This window comes from Stomoxys calcitrans, chromosome 2 (genome assembly GCF_963082655.1).
Source record: "Stomoxys calcitrans chromosome 2, idStoCalc2.1, whole genome shotgun sequence".
Lineage (NCBI taxonomy): Eukaryota > Metazoa > Arthropoda > Insecta > Diptera > Muscidae > Stomoxys > Stomoxys calcitrans.
The window spans coordinates 49561528-49579231 of record NC_081553.1 but is presented as its reverse complement, the minus strand read 5'-3'; the positions used below and the strand labels follow the sequence as shown (position 1 = coordinate 49579231).

At 40.9% G+C, this 17704-nt stretch overlaps 1 protein-coding gene across 5 annotated transcripts in view; it reads right to left on the bottom strand.

The window, feature by feature from the left end:
• Positions 1-17704, bottom strand: part of LOC106092168 (mitogen-activated protein kinase kinase kinase 4) — an 82566-nt gene that overhangs the window by 1637 nt on the left and 63225 nt on the right. For all 5 annotated transcript variants that reach the window (XM_013258944.2, XM_059361590.1, XM_013258949.2 and 2 more), the window contains 8 exons: positions 14549-14749; positions 13921-14464; positions 13617-13854; positions 9875-10385; positions 8562-9813; positions 4896-6273; positions 1985-2091; positions 1733-1912 (listed from right to left, as the gene is read on the bottom strand). In XM_013258944.2, coding sequence (XP_013114398.2) covers positions 1733-1912; positions 1985-2091; positions 4896-6273; positions 8562-9813; positions 9875-10385; positions 13617-13854; positions 13921-14464; positions 14549-14749 — 4411 coding nt within the window. The remainder of the gene's footprint in view (positions 1-1732; positions 1913-1984; positions 2092-4895; positions 6274-8561; positions 9814-9874; positions 10386-13616; positions 13855-13920; positions 14465-14548; positions 14750-17704) is intronic.

Genomic DNA, 17704 nt, shown 5'->3' with positions numbered 1-17704 from the left:
CTACACTAATAGGAAGTATTTGTGCAAAATTTCAAGCGCCTAGCTTTACTCCTTCGCAAGACAGCGTGCTTTCGACAGACAGACGGACGGACATGGCTAGATCGACTTAAAATGTCATGACGATCAAGAATATATATACTTTATGGGGTCTTAGATGAATATTTCAAGGTGCTACAAACGGAATGACGAAATTAGAATATCCCCCATTCTATGGTGGAGGATATAAAAAAAAAAGTTAAGTTCGGCCAGACCAAACTTTGGATACCCACCACCTCGGGTGTATGTGTAAACCACCTTCCGTTATAATCCGGCGAAAAATGCATAATGTATGGCCCCAAAGCAGCTATATCGAAATATAGTCCGATTTGGACCAAATTCGGCACCGAAATTAAGTGGCCAAATAAGTACAAGTCATTGTTAAATTTTGTAGAGCAAAATATTTGTCTTTTTGGTAGCTATATCCACATATAGACCAATCTGGAGCATATACGACACGGATGTCGGAAAGCCTTACATAAGTCAATGTTGTTGTTGTAGCCATACTTTCATGTGGCTGTAGATGAACAAGATCGATCGAGTCACTGTGTCAAATTTTGACGAAATCGGATCAAAAATACGTCTTTTATGGGCCCGAAACCTTAAATCGAGAGATCAGTCAGCTATATCCAAATGTGAACCGATCTGAGCCAAATTAAAGAAGGGTGTCGAAGGGCCCAACACAACTCACTGTCCCAAATTTCGGCGAAATCGGATAATATATGCACCTTTTATGGGCCAACACCTTAAATTAAGAGATCGGTCTATATGGCAGCTATATTCAAATCTTGACCAATCTGGGCCAAATTGCAGAAAAATGTCGAAGAGCCTAACACAACTCACTGCGCGAAATTTCGGCGAAATCGGATAATATATGCGTCTTTTATGGGCCCAAGGCCTTAAATCAAGAGATCGGTCTATATGGCAGCTATATCAAGACATAGTCCAATGTAGCTCATCTTCTGCCTATGGACAAGAAAAAAAATTTGTGTAAAGTTTCAGCTCAATATCTCTATTTTTAAGGACTGTAGCGTGATTTCAACAGACAGACGGACATGGCTCGATTGTCTTAGATTTTTAGGACGATCAAGATTTTTATATACCTTATGGGGTCAAAAATGCAAATTTGCACATGAAAATTCCATTAAGGAACAAGGGCAAACGTCTCACAAATCAATGAGTGCGTTCGATTCAAGTTTTTAAGCTCAATGATAAGGGACCTATTTTTCATAGCCGAGTCCGAGTGCGACAACTCTTTGGGAAGAAGTTTTTACATGGCTGCCATACCAAATACAGTACGGTACCCCCAAATGTCGCCAGCATTAGGAGGGGATAACTACCGCTGAAAATTTTTTCTAATGTTCTTGCCAGGATTCGAAATCAGGTGTTCTGCCTCATAGGCGGACATTCTGCGCTTTACTTTATATGGTTGAAAATGGATATTTCGAATGACATAATGAATATACCCCCATCCTTGGGTGGTGGTTATAAAAAAATAATAATTGTTAGAAATTTAATTATGTCAAAATATCTTAAATAACTCGAATTTTAATAAAAAGTTTTACTAAATCTAATTTAAAAAAAAAAAACAAATATTTATTTTAATAAGAATTTGATGCAAGTCAACTTTTGTGCAATTTTTCTAAAAAAAATCATTTTTTTTATTATCTTCTCTTGCCTATCCATTCATACTTACTTTACAGAAATTTTGCTGCATCAGCTCCAATGCTGTCATACGATCCTTGGGATCATGTTGCAAACATTGATCAATAAAATCATGACCTTCTTGTGACAACGTTTCTGGGGCTTCAGGCTTTTCGCCCATACCAACTTTAAACATAATTTGGAAATTGGAATCGAATTGGGCCCAAGGTCGCTAAAAAACAAAGAGAAAAATTATAATTTATCAATCCTGCACAATTAAAAAAAATTAAAGCAAATTTAATACCTTTCCTGAAGCCATTTCCACAACTACACAACCCACTGACCAAATATCAGCGGCTCTGCCATGACCATCGCTATTGGTTTTCGTAAAAACTTCTGGAGCCATGTAAGCTAGAATATAGGAAAAAAAGAAGAAAATTAGTTAAAAATATATAAATAACAAAAAATTTATAAAAATTCAATTTTAAATTAGTAAGGGGGCGGACTCTCCCCTTTACCACAATTTTCTAAAACACCAGATTTAAAAGATCGGTGCACCGGTTTAAGCGAAATTTTGTGTGTCCCCTTATGGAAGTTCAAAAATACAAACATTGCTGTACAGCTTTGGAGTTAACTAACCAGGGGGGGCGCCCCAACCCAATACCAACCCAAACGGACATGTGTACCGATTGGGACAATATGGGTATCAAATGAAAGGTATTAAAGAGTAGAGTAGGAATTTGATATAATAATTTTGCCCCAAACGCAAAAACCAAAAAAACCGCCGTAAAATCCCATTGTAACCGATCGGGACAACATGTGACCGTAAGCGAAGCCAACCCAGCTTTCTGGAGGTTAAAGCCCTTTGAACCGCAATAAAATAATAATATAATATTATAAAACCTATGGAATTTTAAAAATTCTGGGTGGGGCTAAAACTTTTCCGGGAGTGCTAAGCCCACCACCCAGAGGCCTTTCCACGCTTATGCATGAGACCCATGTTGTTCCGATGAAATGAGAGGTATTTGGAAGTATAATACGGATCTGATATTTAATGCAGCCCCTGATGTCTGGGGGCTACCCCACCCCCCAAAAACCTCTAAACGGACATACATACTTATCGATTGGGACACAATGGGTATCAAATGAAAGGTATTTCGAAATAGGGTACAACTTTCATATGAAAAATTTGATCTAAGGGTTTTTTATACAAAATAAATTTAGTTGATCGGCATACTTTCATTCTACATACCAAACCTCTATCAAACCAGCAAAAATTAAAACTTCTAGGGACCGAACAAGGATATAGACCAATTTGGACCGTACTTGGCACAGTTGCCGGATGCATAACAGAACACAATGTGCTCAATTTTAGCTAAATCGGACGAAAATTTGCAACTTCCAGGGGCTAAAGATGTCAAATCGAGAGATCGGTTCATATGAGAGCTTTATCAGGTTATAGACCGATTTGGACAGTACTTGTCACGGTTGTTGGAAGTCATTATAAAACATTTCATGCAAAATTTCAGCCAAATCGGACAAAAATTGCGGCTGCCAGTGACTCAAGAAGTTAAATCGAAAAATCGGTTTATATGGGAACTATATCCAAATCTAAACCGATATGGCCCATTTGCAATCCCCGTGCGAAATTTCAAGTGGCTAGCTTTACGCGTTTGACCGCAATCGTGATTTCGACAGGCGGACGGACGGACGGTAGGACGGACATGGTTTGATCGACTCAGAACATCGAGACGATGAAGCATATATATGCACTACTTTATGAAGTATAAGACGAATATTTCGAGGTTTTGCAAACGGAATGACTAGATTAGTATAGCCCCATCCTATGGTGTTGGGTATAAAAAGGATGTCGGGTTTAACACAACTCACGGTCCCAAATTTCAGCAAAATCGGGCAATAAATGCGCCATTTATGGGTCCAAGACCTTATATCGGAAGATCGATATGTATCGCAGCTATATGCAAATCTGGACCAATCTGAACCAAATTGAAAAACAAAATTTAGAAGGGCCTTACACAACTCACTGTCCTAGATTCAGCGAAATCGGACAATAAATGCACCATTTATGGGCCCAAATCCTTAAATTGAGAGTTCGCTCATATGGAAGCTATACCCAAATCTGAACCGATATGAAAATTGAAAGAAGGATGTCGAGTGGCATAAGACAACTCACTGTCCCAAATTTCAGGGAATTCGGATAATAAATGCGGTTTATATGGTCTTTAGATGCTAAAGCTGAAGATCGCTCTAAATGTAGCCATAAGCGTAGAAAGGGCTAAGCACACTCCAGAAAAGATTTAACCACTCAGAAAATTTCATTGTTTTATTGCTATTCTTAGGGTTTTATTCCTTCCCAAATAGCTGGACTTAATTCGCCAATGATGGTTGCTACATCTAAATATAGCCCGATCTGAGCCGTATTCGACAGATGTCGGGTGTCTTGATACATTCATACAGAGAAATTGGATAATAAATGCGTCTTTAAGGGTCTTTAGACCCTAAAGCTGAAGAGCGGTCTATATGGCAGCTATAACTAAATATAGCCGCCATATTTTATATAAATTTTGGCAAAAATCATCCCAATACCAAAGTTTTTAATAATAATCGATGTGCCGCAAAATTTTATATAAACAACAAACTTTGAAAAAAATAAATATGAAAAAATCGGTAATCCTACATGACATACGGTTCTCGAACCAGAGCGATCGATCAACCAGTTCTTTACATGACCTGATCAAGGTCCTTCATTACAGTTCTGGATCGCTAGCAGTTAAAAACAAAGTCTTTAAAGTCTTTGCATGATTAGTCCGTCCGTGCCCTGCCAAGTCCTGCGCACCGCTTACATGCCTTGTATATCAGTTGACGCATTCCGTGATGGTCCTTCTACTTAAAAACATTTTGCTCTCCTACATTCGAAGCATTTGGGCAGCAGCCAGTTGGTAATTGTTATCGTGTTTTTGATCCCTATCGATGATAGTTGGTTGCACAACTTCATACCTTCAAACCATTCAGCCCTTGTGCTAAGTCTTTTACACGCGAGTGCTACCGCACACTTTAACCATCTATCTTTAGCCTTAAAGTCCAAAACATCTCCAGCGCCCTAGTCTTGGTGGTTCTCATAGCCACATATGTCCCTTGAAGTCCGTTACAATATTTTTATGTTATAAATTCCTTCTCATCATCGCTCCACTTACCTTGTGTTCCCACATAACCCTGCAGTTCTCCAGGAACTGTGGTATGTGCCTGTATCTTCACAGCCGAACCGAAATCACCCAATTTGAGACTATTACCACCGGCAACCAAAAATATATTTGCAGTCTTTATGTCTCTATGCACGATGCCGTGTTTGTGTAGCTCTGCCACTCCGGACAGCAGCTGCGATGTAAAACGGCGTGTCAAGCCTTCGGGCAAGCCACCGGTTAATTCAACCAACGACTCCAGAGTTCCCTCGGAGCACAATTCCATGAATATAAGCAACTCCTCACGATGCACCTCAATGCCATAGTAACGCACCAAATTCTCATGTTTAATACCTTCAAGGATTTTCAACTCCTCAGCGACATTTTTCAATACTCTCGTCTCACCGGGATGTATGGCAATCTCCTTCATGGCCATTAATTCGCCGGTGTTGTTATTAACCGCCGTATACACCTTGCCAAAACGGCCTTGGCCAATTTTAATGCCACGATGCCAACGGAAATGAACACTACGTGCACGGATTTGAACTTTATCGCAGGAATTCAAAGCTTTAATGTGACCAATGAGATTGCGCTCTCGCAATCTCTCATCCAGATCCAGGTCCAGACGATTCACCGCATCTCGAATGCGTATTTGCCTCAAGTCCAAGGAGGCATCTGTTGAGGCATTGGCAATATTTTGATTGGAATTCGACGCACTGTGTGTCTGGTTGGCTGCTTTATCATTGAGCGCCGGTACAATTAAACGCAGCTCACCCATTTTATTGGTAAGATCCACTGTGGAATCTGTGGATTCCAAAGACTCCGTACGGCTCAATAGCTCTTCTCTGTGACTAAATTGTGGATGTAGAAATTTATTGAACTGTGGCGATTGTGACGAGGCGGTATTGTTCACCACTATACCCGCTGACATGGGTGCACGGGTGGGAGTACGCGATCTGCTGGTGGCAGGTGATGATCCCTTGCGAGTTCTGGGAGATGCCTTCTTTCTAGCTACCTTCTCGGGTTCCGAGGTAATACCAATTACATGCGATATACAACGATCCATTTTCGATTTTAAATCATCAAACTGGGCCTCATCCAAGTGCCGTGTTATCTGAGGATCACAGGCCAATATGAGGAATTCCAAACCTTGTGAGGCCCAACGAGGACGCATGCCACGACCACGTTCACAACGTTCTGTGACAAATTGCATCCACATTTTGGCAAAGGTCACTATGCCCAAGGCCAAATTCACTTCACAGCCTTCATTTTTATTGGCCATTATGCGATGTTCGAAGAGTCGAATAACATCCTTGTGGTACTCAAAGCCAAATTTATAGCCTTGATGGAGAATTTCACGTGTGCGTGAAAGGACAGCCTGGCGATCTTGTTCCTGAAAGGAAGAAATGGAATGTTTTAAAAATTTTACACAAGAAATTTTTGAATTATTTTAAAATTTTTTGTTTTATTTGAATTTTTGTAAGAATTAAATTTTGTGGTCCACTTTTATTTTGGGCCTCGGACGGCTCCCAAGATACTTGGATCCAATTTTTAATATCATATTAATACTCTACTCTTGAATACCTTTCATTGAGGTCCTATATTGTCCCGATCGGTCCACTTTTTATTTTGGGCGGTCCTCTTTGGTACTTGAAACCAAATTTTGACACCATATTCGTATTCTACTCCACAAAACCTTTGATTAGAGTCCCATATTGTCCCGATCGGTCCACTTTGATTTTTGACAGTACTTCTGGGGTGGTTTTAGGCTTGGGCGGCTTGCTATGTACTTGAACCCCATTTTAAATATCATATTCATACTCTTCTCCCTAATATATTTCATTTGAATACCATATTGTCCCGATCGGTCCAATTTTACCATATTCGTATTTAACTCTCAAAAACCTTTCTTTGGAAACCCATATTGTCCTAATCGGTAAATATGTCCTGGCGGGGGTTTTTGGGGGTGGGGTGGCGCCTCATACACCAAGGAATAAAGTTTTATTTCAGATTTGTACTCTACTTCTAAATACCTTTCATTTGATACACATATTGCCCAAAGCGGCAAAGGTGTCCTTTTGGGTGGTGTTTTTGGTGGGGGGAGACCCCCCAACACTTAATGTCACATTTTTACGCCAAATTCGTGCTCTGCTCTTAAATACCTTTCATATGATACCCATATTGTCCCAATCGGTAAACATGTCCGTTGGGGTGGGTTTTGGGATGGGGCGTCCCCCCAGGTTATTCGACCACAAAATTTTATACCAACAAAATTTCGCTTAAATCGATGCACTAATCTCCGAGATTTGTCGTTTTTGAAAATTGTGGTAAGGGGGAGTGTTCGCTTCACTCCAACTATCAAAAAATGAAGATCCCTATTTTCACCGGGGGCTCAAACTACCATCTGTATAAATTTCATGAAAATTAGTGTAGCTTTTTTTGAGTCTATACGAAACAGACAAACAAAGCGCAACAATTTAATTTTTATACCCTCCACCGTAAGATGGGGATATACTAATTTCGTCATAGCGTTTGTAACACCTCGAAATAGGTGTCTAAGACGCACAAATTATATATATTCTTGATCGTCATGACATTTTAAGTCCGTCCGTCTGTTTGCGAAAGAACTCTTACTTTCGGAGGAGTAAAGCTAGGCGCTTGAAATTTTGCACAAGTGTAGTGTAGGGATTGAAAATGGGCCAAATCGGTCCATCTTTTGATATAGCTGCCATATAAACCCATCTTGGGTTTTGACTTTTTGAGCTTCTAGATTCTCATCCGAGTTGGTCGAAACTTTGCACATATGGTTTTGGTAGGACTTCCAACAACGGTGTCAAGTACGGTCTAAATCAGTCTATATTCCGATATATCTGCCATATAAAACGATCTCCCGATGAGACTTCTTGAGCATCCAGAGGACGTAATTGTTTTCCAATTTGGTTTAAATATTGCATATGTCGTTTTGGTATGACTTCCAACAACTGTGCCAAGTATGATCTAAATCTGTATATAATCTGATATAGCCGCCATATAAACAGATCTCCCGATAAGACTTCTTGAACTGCTAGAGGGCGCAATTCTCATCCGAGTTGGCTGAAATTTTGCACATATCGTTTTCCAACAACTGTGTCAAGTATGGTCTAAGTTACTTCACAACCTGATACAACTGCCATATAAACCGATCTCCTGAAAAAATTTCTTGAGCCTCTAGAGGGCGTAATTGTTATCTATTTTGGTTGAAATATTGCATGTGTCGTTTTGGTGTGACTTCCAACAACTGTGCCAAGTATGATCTAAATGTGTCTATAACCTGATATAGCCACCATATAAACCGATCTCCCGATTAGACTTCTTGAACTTCTAGAGGGCGCAATTCTCATCCGATTTGGCTAAAATTTTGCACACATCGTTTTGATATGACTTCCAACAACTGTGTGAACTACGGTCTAAATCAGTCCATATCCTGACATAGCTGCCATATAAACCGATCTCCCAATTTGACTTTCTGAGCCTCTTGCCTGAAATTTTAGAGGTGATATTTTTCTATGACTTTTATGGCATGACTAGTACGGCCCATATTGCTCAATAACTTATATAGCTCATATATATTTGAAAAATTAATTCAAAGAAGTTGACAAATGCGATTCATCAAAGCCCAAAAAAAAATTGATGTATACTTACATCCAAATCCATGACATGCACTGGTGAACATCTCTCCTGCACTCTTTCAATGATTTTGGTGAGCTTGTTTCTTACATCCAAGACATCACGCTTCAGTAGTTTAAACGAATCCTTGGCCTCTTCACAAACAAAATCACATTGCACTCCACTGGAATCAACATAATTCTCATAATGTTCCCGATGGAAATCAGGCGATTCTACATCGCGGCAAAATGTTTTGGCAAAAAATAGCACCTTCACGGAACTCTCTCGTTCCACGGTAAAAAGCGATTGAGTCTCGCGACATATGGTCAACACCTGCCATTTCAATTCGGTTTCGAGATTCTGTGCTGCCGTACCATCTATTTGGATATCCAACTCCTCCGAACGACTGACCAAACGCTCTGATATGCCATTCAAGAGATTCCTAATGATGGCACAGAACTTCTTTGCCGCCAGGGTATGCATGCCGGTTATCATGGGCGATACCAGCTTGGTGAACATCCACTCCTTCTCCAAGGCTGACTTGTGATTATTCTCTGGACAGGCAATCAATACCAATTGGTCGATGTAATCCAAATACAATTCAAATACTTTACGCACAGTCGCATCATATTGGTTAAGAATACTGGTGTAACGTTCCAGCTCTTCCTCATTCTCCACCAGGGCTGTGGTTATGTGACGCTGATAACGTTCGCGATGGGTCAAGGCCAATGTTAGGCCTTCGCGCAACTCTTTCATTAGTTGCTCCAGGCTCAAGGGATTCGGCTTGGGTGGCCTTGTCTCCAAGCGCATGCGCAAAAACTCATGCATGAACTGCAAGGGCACTCCACTTAGAAATACAAAAATCGGAATGTATGTGGGCAAATTTATGGATTTGTACTCCTCACTCCAGTAGCCATAACGACGCAATTCCTCGATTTGTTCCTGGCTAATTTCGGGTTCCAGACGAGGACAATCTTCCTCGATTTTTTCAGTCTCAAAGTCGTAGTCTTCGGTTCCGGGTTTCTCCAAGGAAATCTGGGCCTTACACATCACCACATGATGGAGTTTGTGCAGAAAGGCCAAGGACTTGGCTAATCCTCGAGATTTTAAAACATTCTCGATAAATTTCCGATACAATGTCGATGATTGTTCGGGATTGGTGCCGCTGCCATTGCGCAATGGTTCAACACTGAATATGTTGATGTCGTGTATGGAATTTTTGCGAAAGGTGTGGCCACCTATGGTGGTCATGGTGTCCGATATTTGGCTGATTTCCGTGGAAGAGGAACTAGAATATTAAAATTAAAATTTAGTTGTTTTTTCAAATCGTTTTCACAACAAATTCTTACTCATTACTGCTTGTGGTATCGCCCGGCATATGAGCCACATCATTTAACAGGAATTGAACCTTTGGCATGGGACAATTATTTGCCGTTGATAGTTTTCGATGTGATGACCTAGTCGAATCTATGGAGTGCATGCCCGAATCATCATTATCCATACCAGACACTGACGAATTTCCACTACTCGACTCTGTCGCTGTGTAAGAGGTCTGAACGGGCCATGAGAATTTCTCTCCTTGAAGACGTGCCAAAATCTTCCCCAATATGACTAGTTTCAAACGGGCCTGTTTTGTTATGTTGTACCACAGGCACATGGTTTTTATACGCCCCACAAAGGATTCACTTTTATAGATGGGATGAAAGTTTCCCATTGCCTGTGATGAGGGATACAAAGCTTCAGCTGCCTCTAGACGTGTTAACAACTCTTCCACTTCTCTCATGGCGATTTCCTGTTGATCGGTGCAGTCTTTGCAGTACAATGATAAACAGCCATCACAGAACTTCTGGGGTTGGGGTGCTGTGCAAAAAGGTGGAAGAGAAACGAAAACAAAATGAAAAAATTTCCATGATAATACTAGAAAAAACGAGCTTGAAGTAATTTTATGTTTTATCTATAACTTCGGATTTAAGTGGCGCCCGTGCAAAGAAACTAAAAATATGTGTCGCTGAGTCATTAGCTACACTATGAAACTCAGTGACAATAGAGGTATGCCGGCAGTGTACAAGTCGGCAGTCGACGCCGTGCCAATTGTAAATTTGCGGGGATCAATGATAAAGTTGGCGCCCGAGCAGGGACATCGATTTTTCTGAATACTTCACTGCAAGAAGAAATGTAGTTAAAAACGGGAAGCTCGATTTTGATTTGATGGTTTCTTGAGTATCCGAGTTCTTTCTTCATTGACATTTTCGTCTGCGGACCTTTATGCATTAACTTGTTAATAGATAACTTCTGCCAATCGGACTTTTTGGGACGAAAGATACAAGTACAAATAAGTGAAGTGGCCCCCGAGCAAAGAACATTGAGATGTATGGCACCGAATCTTTAGCTACCCTGAGTCTCACTATATAGACTATAGAACTACGCTGGCAATTTAATGCAGAGTCGACTGCACCATAATTAGAAAGTTGTGGGGATGAGTAATAAAACTGGCGCCCGAGCAAAGATATTAATGTTGTTAAAAACCAGAAGCTCGATTTTGATTATAGACCCCTTGGTCTTTTGAGTATCTGGGTTCTATCTTTTTTTGGCATTATTTTGTGGGTCTGACAATGAGTTGTTGGAGGACTTGGTTGGAGAATTCTTAAGTTCGGGAAGGGAAGTTAAAAACGGGATGCTCGATTTTGATTTTAGACCAATAATATCTTAAGCATCTGAGTCCTATATTCAATGTCTCCCTTGAATTGCTTGAGCATTGGAATGCAGAATTGACGAGTTCATCTGGGTGGGGACCTTGATGCTTTAACTTAGTAATACATAACTTCTGCCAAACGGACTTTTTCGAGTGTGCAAGAAGAAATAAATTAAGGGGCACCCGAGCAAAGAACAGAATTATTTGCTACATTGAGTCTCACAATATAGACAGTAGAAATAGACCAGAGGCTTTAATGTCAGAGGCAAAGGCATAACACTTGCAACTTCGCGGGGACGAATAATAACATTGGCGTCCGACCAGGGACATAGATTTTGCTGTATCTTAGATCTATCGTCAATGGCAATATTATCTCGGTCTGGCATTGTATTGCTAGAAGATTTGGTTGCAGAACTTGCGAATTTATAAGGGTGCCGTCTTTTAATTATATAATAGATAATTTCTTCCTATCTCCACAAAGAATTCTGTCTTCTTTATTCTAGGAAGTACATTACATTGATTAGGATGCAGAACAGACGATTTTTTCAGGTGGCGGACCTATATGCTTTAATTTTAACAGGTAACTTCTGTCACTCACACTTTTTCTAACGTAATAACATAGACATGAATAAAAAAAAAATAAATTGATACCCGAGCAAAGAACCTACAGATATCAGTTACTGAGTTTTAAGCCACACTGAGTCCCTAAATAAACAGCGAAAAAACACTGGCAGAGTCGAAGTCGTGACAAATGGCAAGTTGTGAGGACGAATAATAATATTGGCGCCCGATCAGAGAGATCGAAGACGGTGCAAGGGGCCTAAGAAATTAGGCTTTCGATTTCTTCTATAACTTTCAACATACGTACCAAATATGGTCTGAATCGGTTTAAAACTTGAAATAGCTCCCATATAAACCGATCTCACGGTTGCACATCTTAAGCCCTTAGAGGACGCAGTCTTGTTTATAATTTTGCACATTGTATTACCAGAATCATCACCTGATATTTGATAAATGCGATCCATGGTGGTAGGTTCTCTAAGGCGGGGTGATATCTCCATCACCACCACCACCTCCGGACAGGATAGAGATCATATCATATCACGGCATCAGGCCCCTTATTGATGATATCTGCGTAGGTTAAAATCTACCTCAACGAACTTGTGTCTTATTTCGCTGCAAGAAATTTGAAGATATCTGCCACCAAATCTTCAGCCCCATTGTTCACTATGTACACGCATGAGGTGCGTAGGGAGCTGAAGGTAATGATCGTTGGAGTGACAATTCCGACCCTCAAGTGTCCGAAAATACTTGGTGTCACCTTTAACAGCTCTTACAAATTCTTCTCACATGCAACAGTCGTCAAGTCACTCGCCGACAGCAATTGGGGTGCTGAAAAAGAAACCTTATTGACCACGTACAAAGCAATTGGTCAGTCTGTGGAAATTATGCAGGGCCATTATGGTCCCATCAGCTCTGTGACACGCAGTGAAATAATATTCAGATCTATCAGAACTCCGCCCTTCGAACTGCGACGGGCTGTCTCATCAGTTCTCTCGTGGACCACTTCAATCAGGAGACAAAGATCCTACCAGTGCAAACACATAATTACATGCTGTCTAGGCAATACCTTCTGGGTTGTTATCGCAGAGACCATCCAAATCATCATCTTGTGGATAGGTATCCACCGACCAGAATCTAGAGCGTGAGGTCCAGCAAGAGAGAACTTATAGATCCAGCGGCGTATCAATTGAGCTTAGAAAACATTCATGCTGTCAAAGTAGCTAATGCGGTGAATAGCTAACGGGTCAATGTGGTACTTGGAGAACGACCGCCTCCCATTGCACCCGAAGAAATTGACCTTCCCCGGCAAACCAGAGTAGTTCTGGCTCAATTACGATCCGGCAGATACAGCCGCCTCAATTCCTACAGCGCAAGGTTTGATGCTAACATGCATGATGTATGTCCCTATTATGACCAGGGTCCACATGACACACGTCACCTGTTTAACTACCCGGCCAGACCCAATCGTCTCAGATCCAGATCCCTCTGGACGCACCCTATCTTAGTAGCAGAGTTACCGAATCTGGACATTCAAAAGAATCAAGCAGATAACAGAAAGATAGAACGCAACACACTGCTACAACAAAAGCCAAGTCCGTCATTAACTAATTTATCTAATTTATTTAGATATACCTCCCGGACGGGCTCCATGCTTAAAAGCCGGAAGTTAGATTTTGATTTTAGACCCATAGTGTCTTGGGCAAATTTTCTAAGAATATGGTGTATATTTCGATTTTGGTTACAACTTTGTGGATTTGAAATTTGATCTACCCTAAAGTACATATTTAATGTATAAAATATGCATATGTATTAGATATGTGTACTACAATACTTACAACTGGCATTACTATCCGTGCCCATACCACTGTCAAAGCTGATGACACTTTCTTGCCGTCGAAAACGCGGCTGGAATCTATAGTTGATGATTTGGGTTAGCAAATCGGGAACATCTTTGCGGGCAGTAAATAAATACTTGTCCTGTTGCTCGGGTGTGCGATCCGCTTGCCACGCTTGTAATTCAAGCCAAATAAGATCTTTGACCTCGGTCTGCCAGGTGTGTTCTTCGTGAGAAAGCTGCCCAAGGATAAAACAAAGAAATTAGTCTTAAGAAAAAAAAACCCACAATCTCCATCAACCTACCTTGGCATCTTGGCGATCCACACTGCCCAATTTTATAAGATTGGCAAAGGTTTCATGGAAATCTTTGCGCAGCTTAAATCCTGGTGTCGATTGAAAACCCATAGTAAAATTGTGTTGAAATGCCTGGGGAGGAGCTGAGGATCGACATCCAATGGGTCGCGAGGAGACGCTCATATAGCGATTACATGACTCCACCACCTTGGGCTGTTGATAACGCATTGTTACTTCTGTATTCAAAGGTGTGCACTTATCCAAAGCCTCCAGATTGTGAGAGCTTTCATGAAAGCTGGCCACCCTGGGATTGTAGCTACTCAGCACTGCCGCCGTAGAGGATAAAGCCAATGAGTTTTTTAGCTCACGTTCCGATTCACGCAATAGCGCTTGTGCTCGTTTGTCTGTACGTTTGGCAGCATTGCCGCTACCATCTTCATTGACGAACATTTCATTGAGTAACGCACAGTCCATGGTGTTGCGTCTCAAAACACGTGAGCGTGTCATTCGTGGAGTACCTTTTTTGGTTGCCACCGGTGATTCAACGCCTCCGCTAAATGTTTGTATGATAATGACATGTTTTTGAGAGAAGCGTTTTTGGGAAATTGGAACAAAAAGTGAGGAACGGAAAACTTACGATCCCATTGAGGTAATAGCCTGTGTGCGCTGCTTGCGTGCTTCCCAATCGCGCGATTTATTCTTCAGCCGCGTTCTGGGTGGTGTGGTGCCAAATTGCTCGAATTGTGCGGCCAAAAGATCATCGGGATGGGCCAAATCATCCTCGACATTTGGGTAATTCACCGGTTTTGAGGCTGTGGATTTTATGCGAAATTCAACTCTATCAAAGAAAAGGAAAAATAAAACAAACATTAATTTAATGCGAATACTAAAACAAACTGGTAAAAGATAATTTTTGTGAAGCCATAAGGCATGACTGGGGGAATGAGGTGCAGATGATGATTGCCATGAATAAGTCCATTTGTTGTATATCACACAGAAAAACTCCCCCCATTTGCTTTACAAACACCATGGGGCTGCCTGCCATCGTGCACAATCACAATTATCCATTTGCATTTCTTTGGCATTCGGTATTAAAGATTTGAATGATTTTTATCTCTTTTGTGTGTTTTTTGTTTTCTGTTTATATTTCGGTTTTTTTATTTTGCCAATCGTCCAATGACAAAACATTCAATTAAATTCAAATATTTGCATTTTTGCTTCAATCGCTTATTTGAATTGAAATCTCGGTAATTTGTATGCTAACAAACTAGGTTCTCGTATAAAAATCTTGTGTTGACCTATATTTTGCAACAATGCTTTATTATTAAGTAGAATAGAAAATTTCCACCAATACCAATACAGCCGAGGAAAATTTTTGTTATAATCAAGCTGTAAGCAGCGCCACCTTTCAGTTAAGTAGGACAAGGTATAAAGGTACCAAGGGGAAATCGAAAAATTATTTTATATGGGGGATATATCTTTCAGTGGGTCCATCTAGGTAGTATATAACATAGGAGCTCCTGCATATTAGGGTGGGTCAAATTGTGCGGACCAAAAAAATCCATCAAGAGAATGTCAAAATCGAACTCTACGATACATACTAAGAAAATTTGCCAGTGTTACCGTAGGTCTAAAACAGTGGTGGGCAATAAAACACACACTATTGGATATTATTGTGTATGTACACGACAACATATGCCCAGCAAACATTTTTGATCGCCGAACAATCTTCGGCGAATCTTCTACGCAGGTTAAGATCACGGACGAGCTCGTCTTAGAGTCGAGGACGATTCCCCCATCATGAGGTGTTGTGTTCTCAAAACGAATCTTGTGGTAGAATTTTCCTCGAGTCTTATATTCGAGTTGCTAAAGAGTAAAACAGATGAGTCTTGGAAGATCATAGAATCGCGTATTACTCGCCTGGACGAGTAACAAATAATTGTTCATCGAAAAAGTAAAAACTACGAAAGAACTTAAAAACATAAGAATTACGACCATTGTGATGCGATGACTTAAAATTCATCGATTCTGGGTGCCGCGCAACAGAAATATTCCAGTTAATAGTAGATCAGAGCAGTGCGAGACTAGGAACTATCTCAGAGATTCCAGGGAAACTGGAATCTGTGGGTATGCCTTAGACGACAAGTAAGCTAAGTATTCAGGGTTAAGCTCGAATGCCCATTTTGTAACATTCTGTCATTCGTTACAGAGGGTTACAAAGTGGGGGTTGTGAAACCTCCAAAATTACGAGACCGAATCTAAACTTGAAATGGTCTACCGCTTTTCTGTCGCTGGCTAGAACGTCTCAGCCATTGTGTTCGTCATGACAGGCCACCGCCTGATCGGAAAACATGGTGGCTGCATTGTGCTGCCATTGTGTTCGTTATGACAGGCCACTGTCTGATCGGAAAACTTGGTGACAGACTGAAGCTTGCAAGTAACGACTTCTGCAGAAGCTAAGAGGACGTCGTGGAAAAGGAGACTATAGAACATCTGGTGTGTGTGTGTGTCCTGCACTGGCGTCAGAAGGAGTTCCAATTTAGTCTTTCATTTATTTGAGAACTTTTTTGATTTAACGATCTGCATAGTTCAAGAGTAGGAACTAGAATCCACCTTCCTTCGCCTGTTCCTGTGGTATCACAATGGACGAAAACGTCTAAGTGAGCCTGATGGCAAGGAACAGAGGCTCACTTCTGATATATCAATGAGTGTTGTCCGATTGAAGTTTTTAAGCTCAATGATAAGGGCCCTCCCTTTTATAGCCGAATCCGAATAGCGTTCCGCAGTGCGGCACGTCTTTGGGGCGAAGTTTTTACATCGCTGTCTTTCCATTTTTTAAATGGTATGTCGCCAGCATTAGGAGGGGAAAAGCACCGTTCAATATTTTTTTCTGATGTTCTCACTAGGATTTGAATCCAGGCGTTTAGCGTCATAGGCGGACATGATAACCTCTGCGCTACGGTGGCCTCCAAGAACCCATAAGTTATATATGTACATTCTTAAGCGTCATGACATTTTACGCCGTTCATCTCTCGAAAGCCACATACTTTCGATATTGGATTCATGATCTACTCTTAATTACATTGTGTTTTAACCCAATATTGCCATAGTCGTTAAATAGGTCGCGTTTGGGGGGTGTTTTGGAGTTGGGGTGGCCCCCAAAAATCCTTGGCTTCAACAGTGAATACCAGATTCGTTTTCTTCTCTAAATTACCTTTCATTTGGGTCCCATACTGTGCTGATCGGATTGGGGGTGAGGGTACCCCAACCCAAATTTGGATTTCATATTTTTGTTTTTAGGTCATAATAAGAGAACGAACTAAATTTCGCTTGAATCTAAAGATCCATGTCTGATTTCTGGCAACTTTAGGAACAAGGGTAAGGGCAGGTCCCCTTGATTTTAAGGGTAGAGCGCCACTTAGATACTCTGATACACATTTGATTTCATGTTCGTAATATACTCCCTAGTACCCTCAACCAAGTTTGTTATTCAAAACAGTAAAATGTTTGCTACAACAGCAATTTTTGTCTGATGAAAATGGGAAAGAACATTACTGCTGTTTCAGCAAACATAGGGCTGCTGTATTACCAAACATTTCTTACTGCTATTTCAAATGCTATATATGTTACTTTTCCCATGCCGACACGGGATAACTATGAGCACTACACAGGCTGGAACTTTTAGCTCCGACTTTTGTGGTGTCCATCGTTACCACTGGAAGCTAAGCTGAAAGCTACCAGGCGCGTTCACAGGTTACGGATGGTGGAAATCTCAGTTTTTATGCGGAGTTGC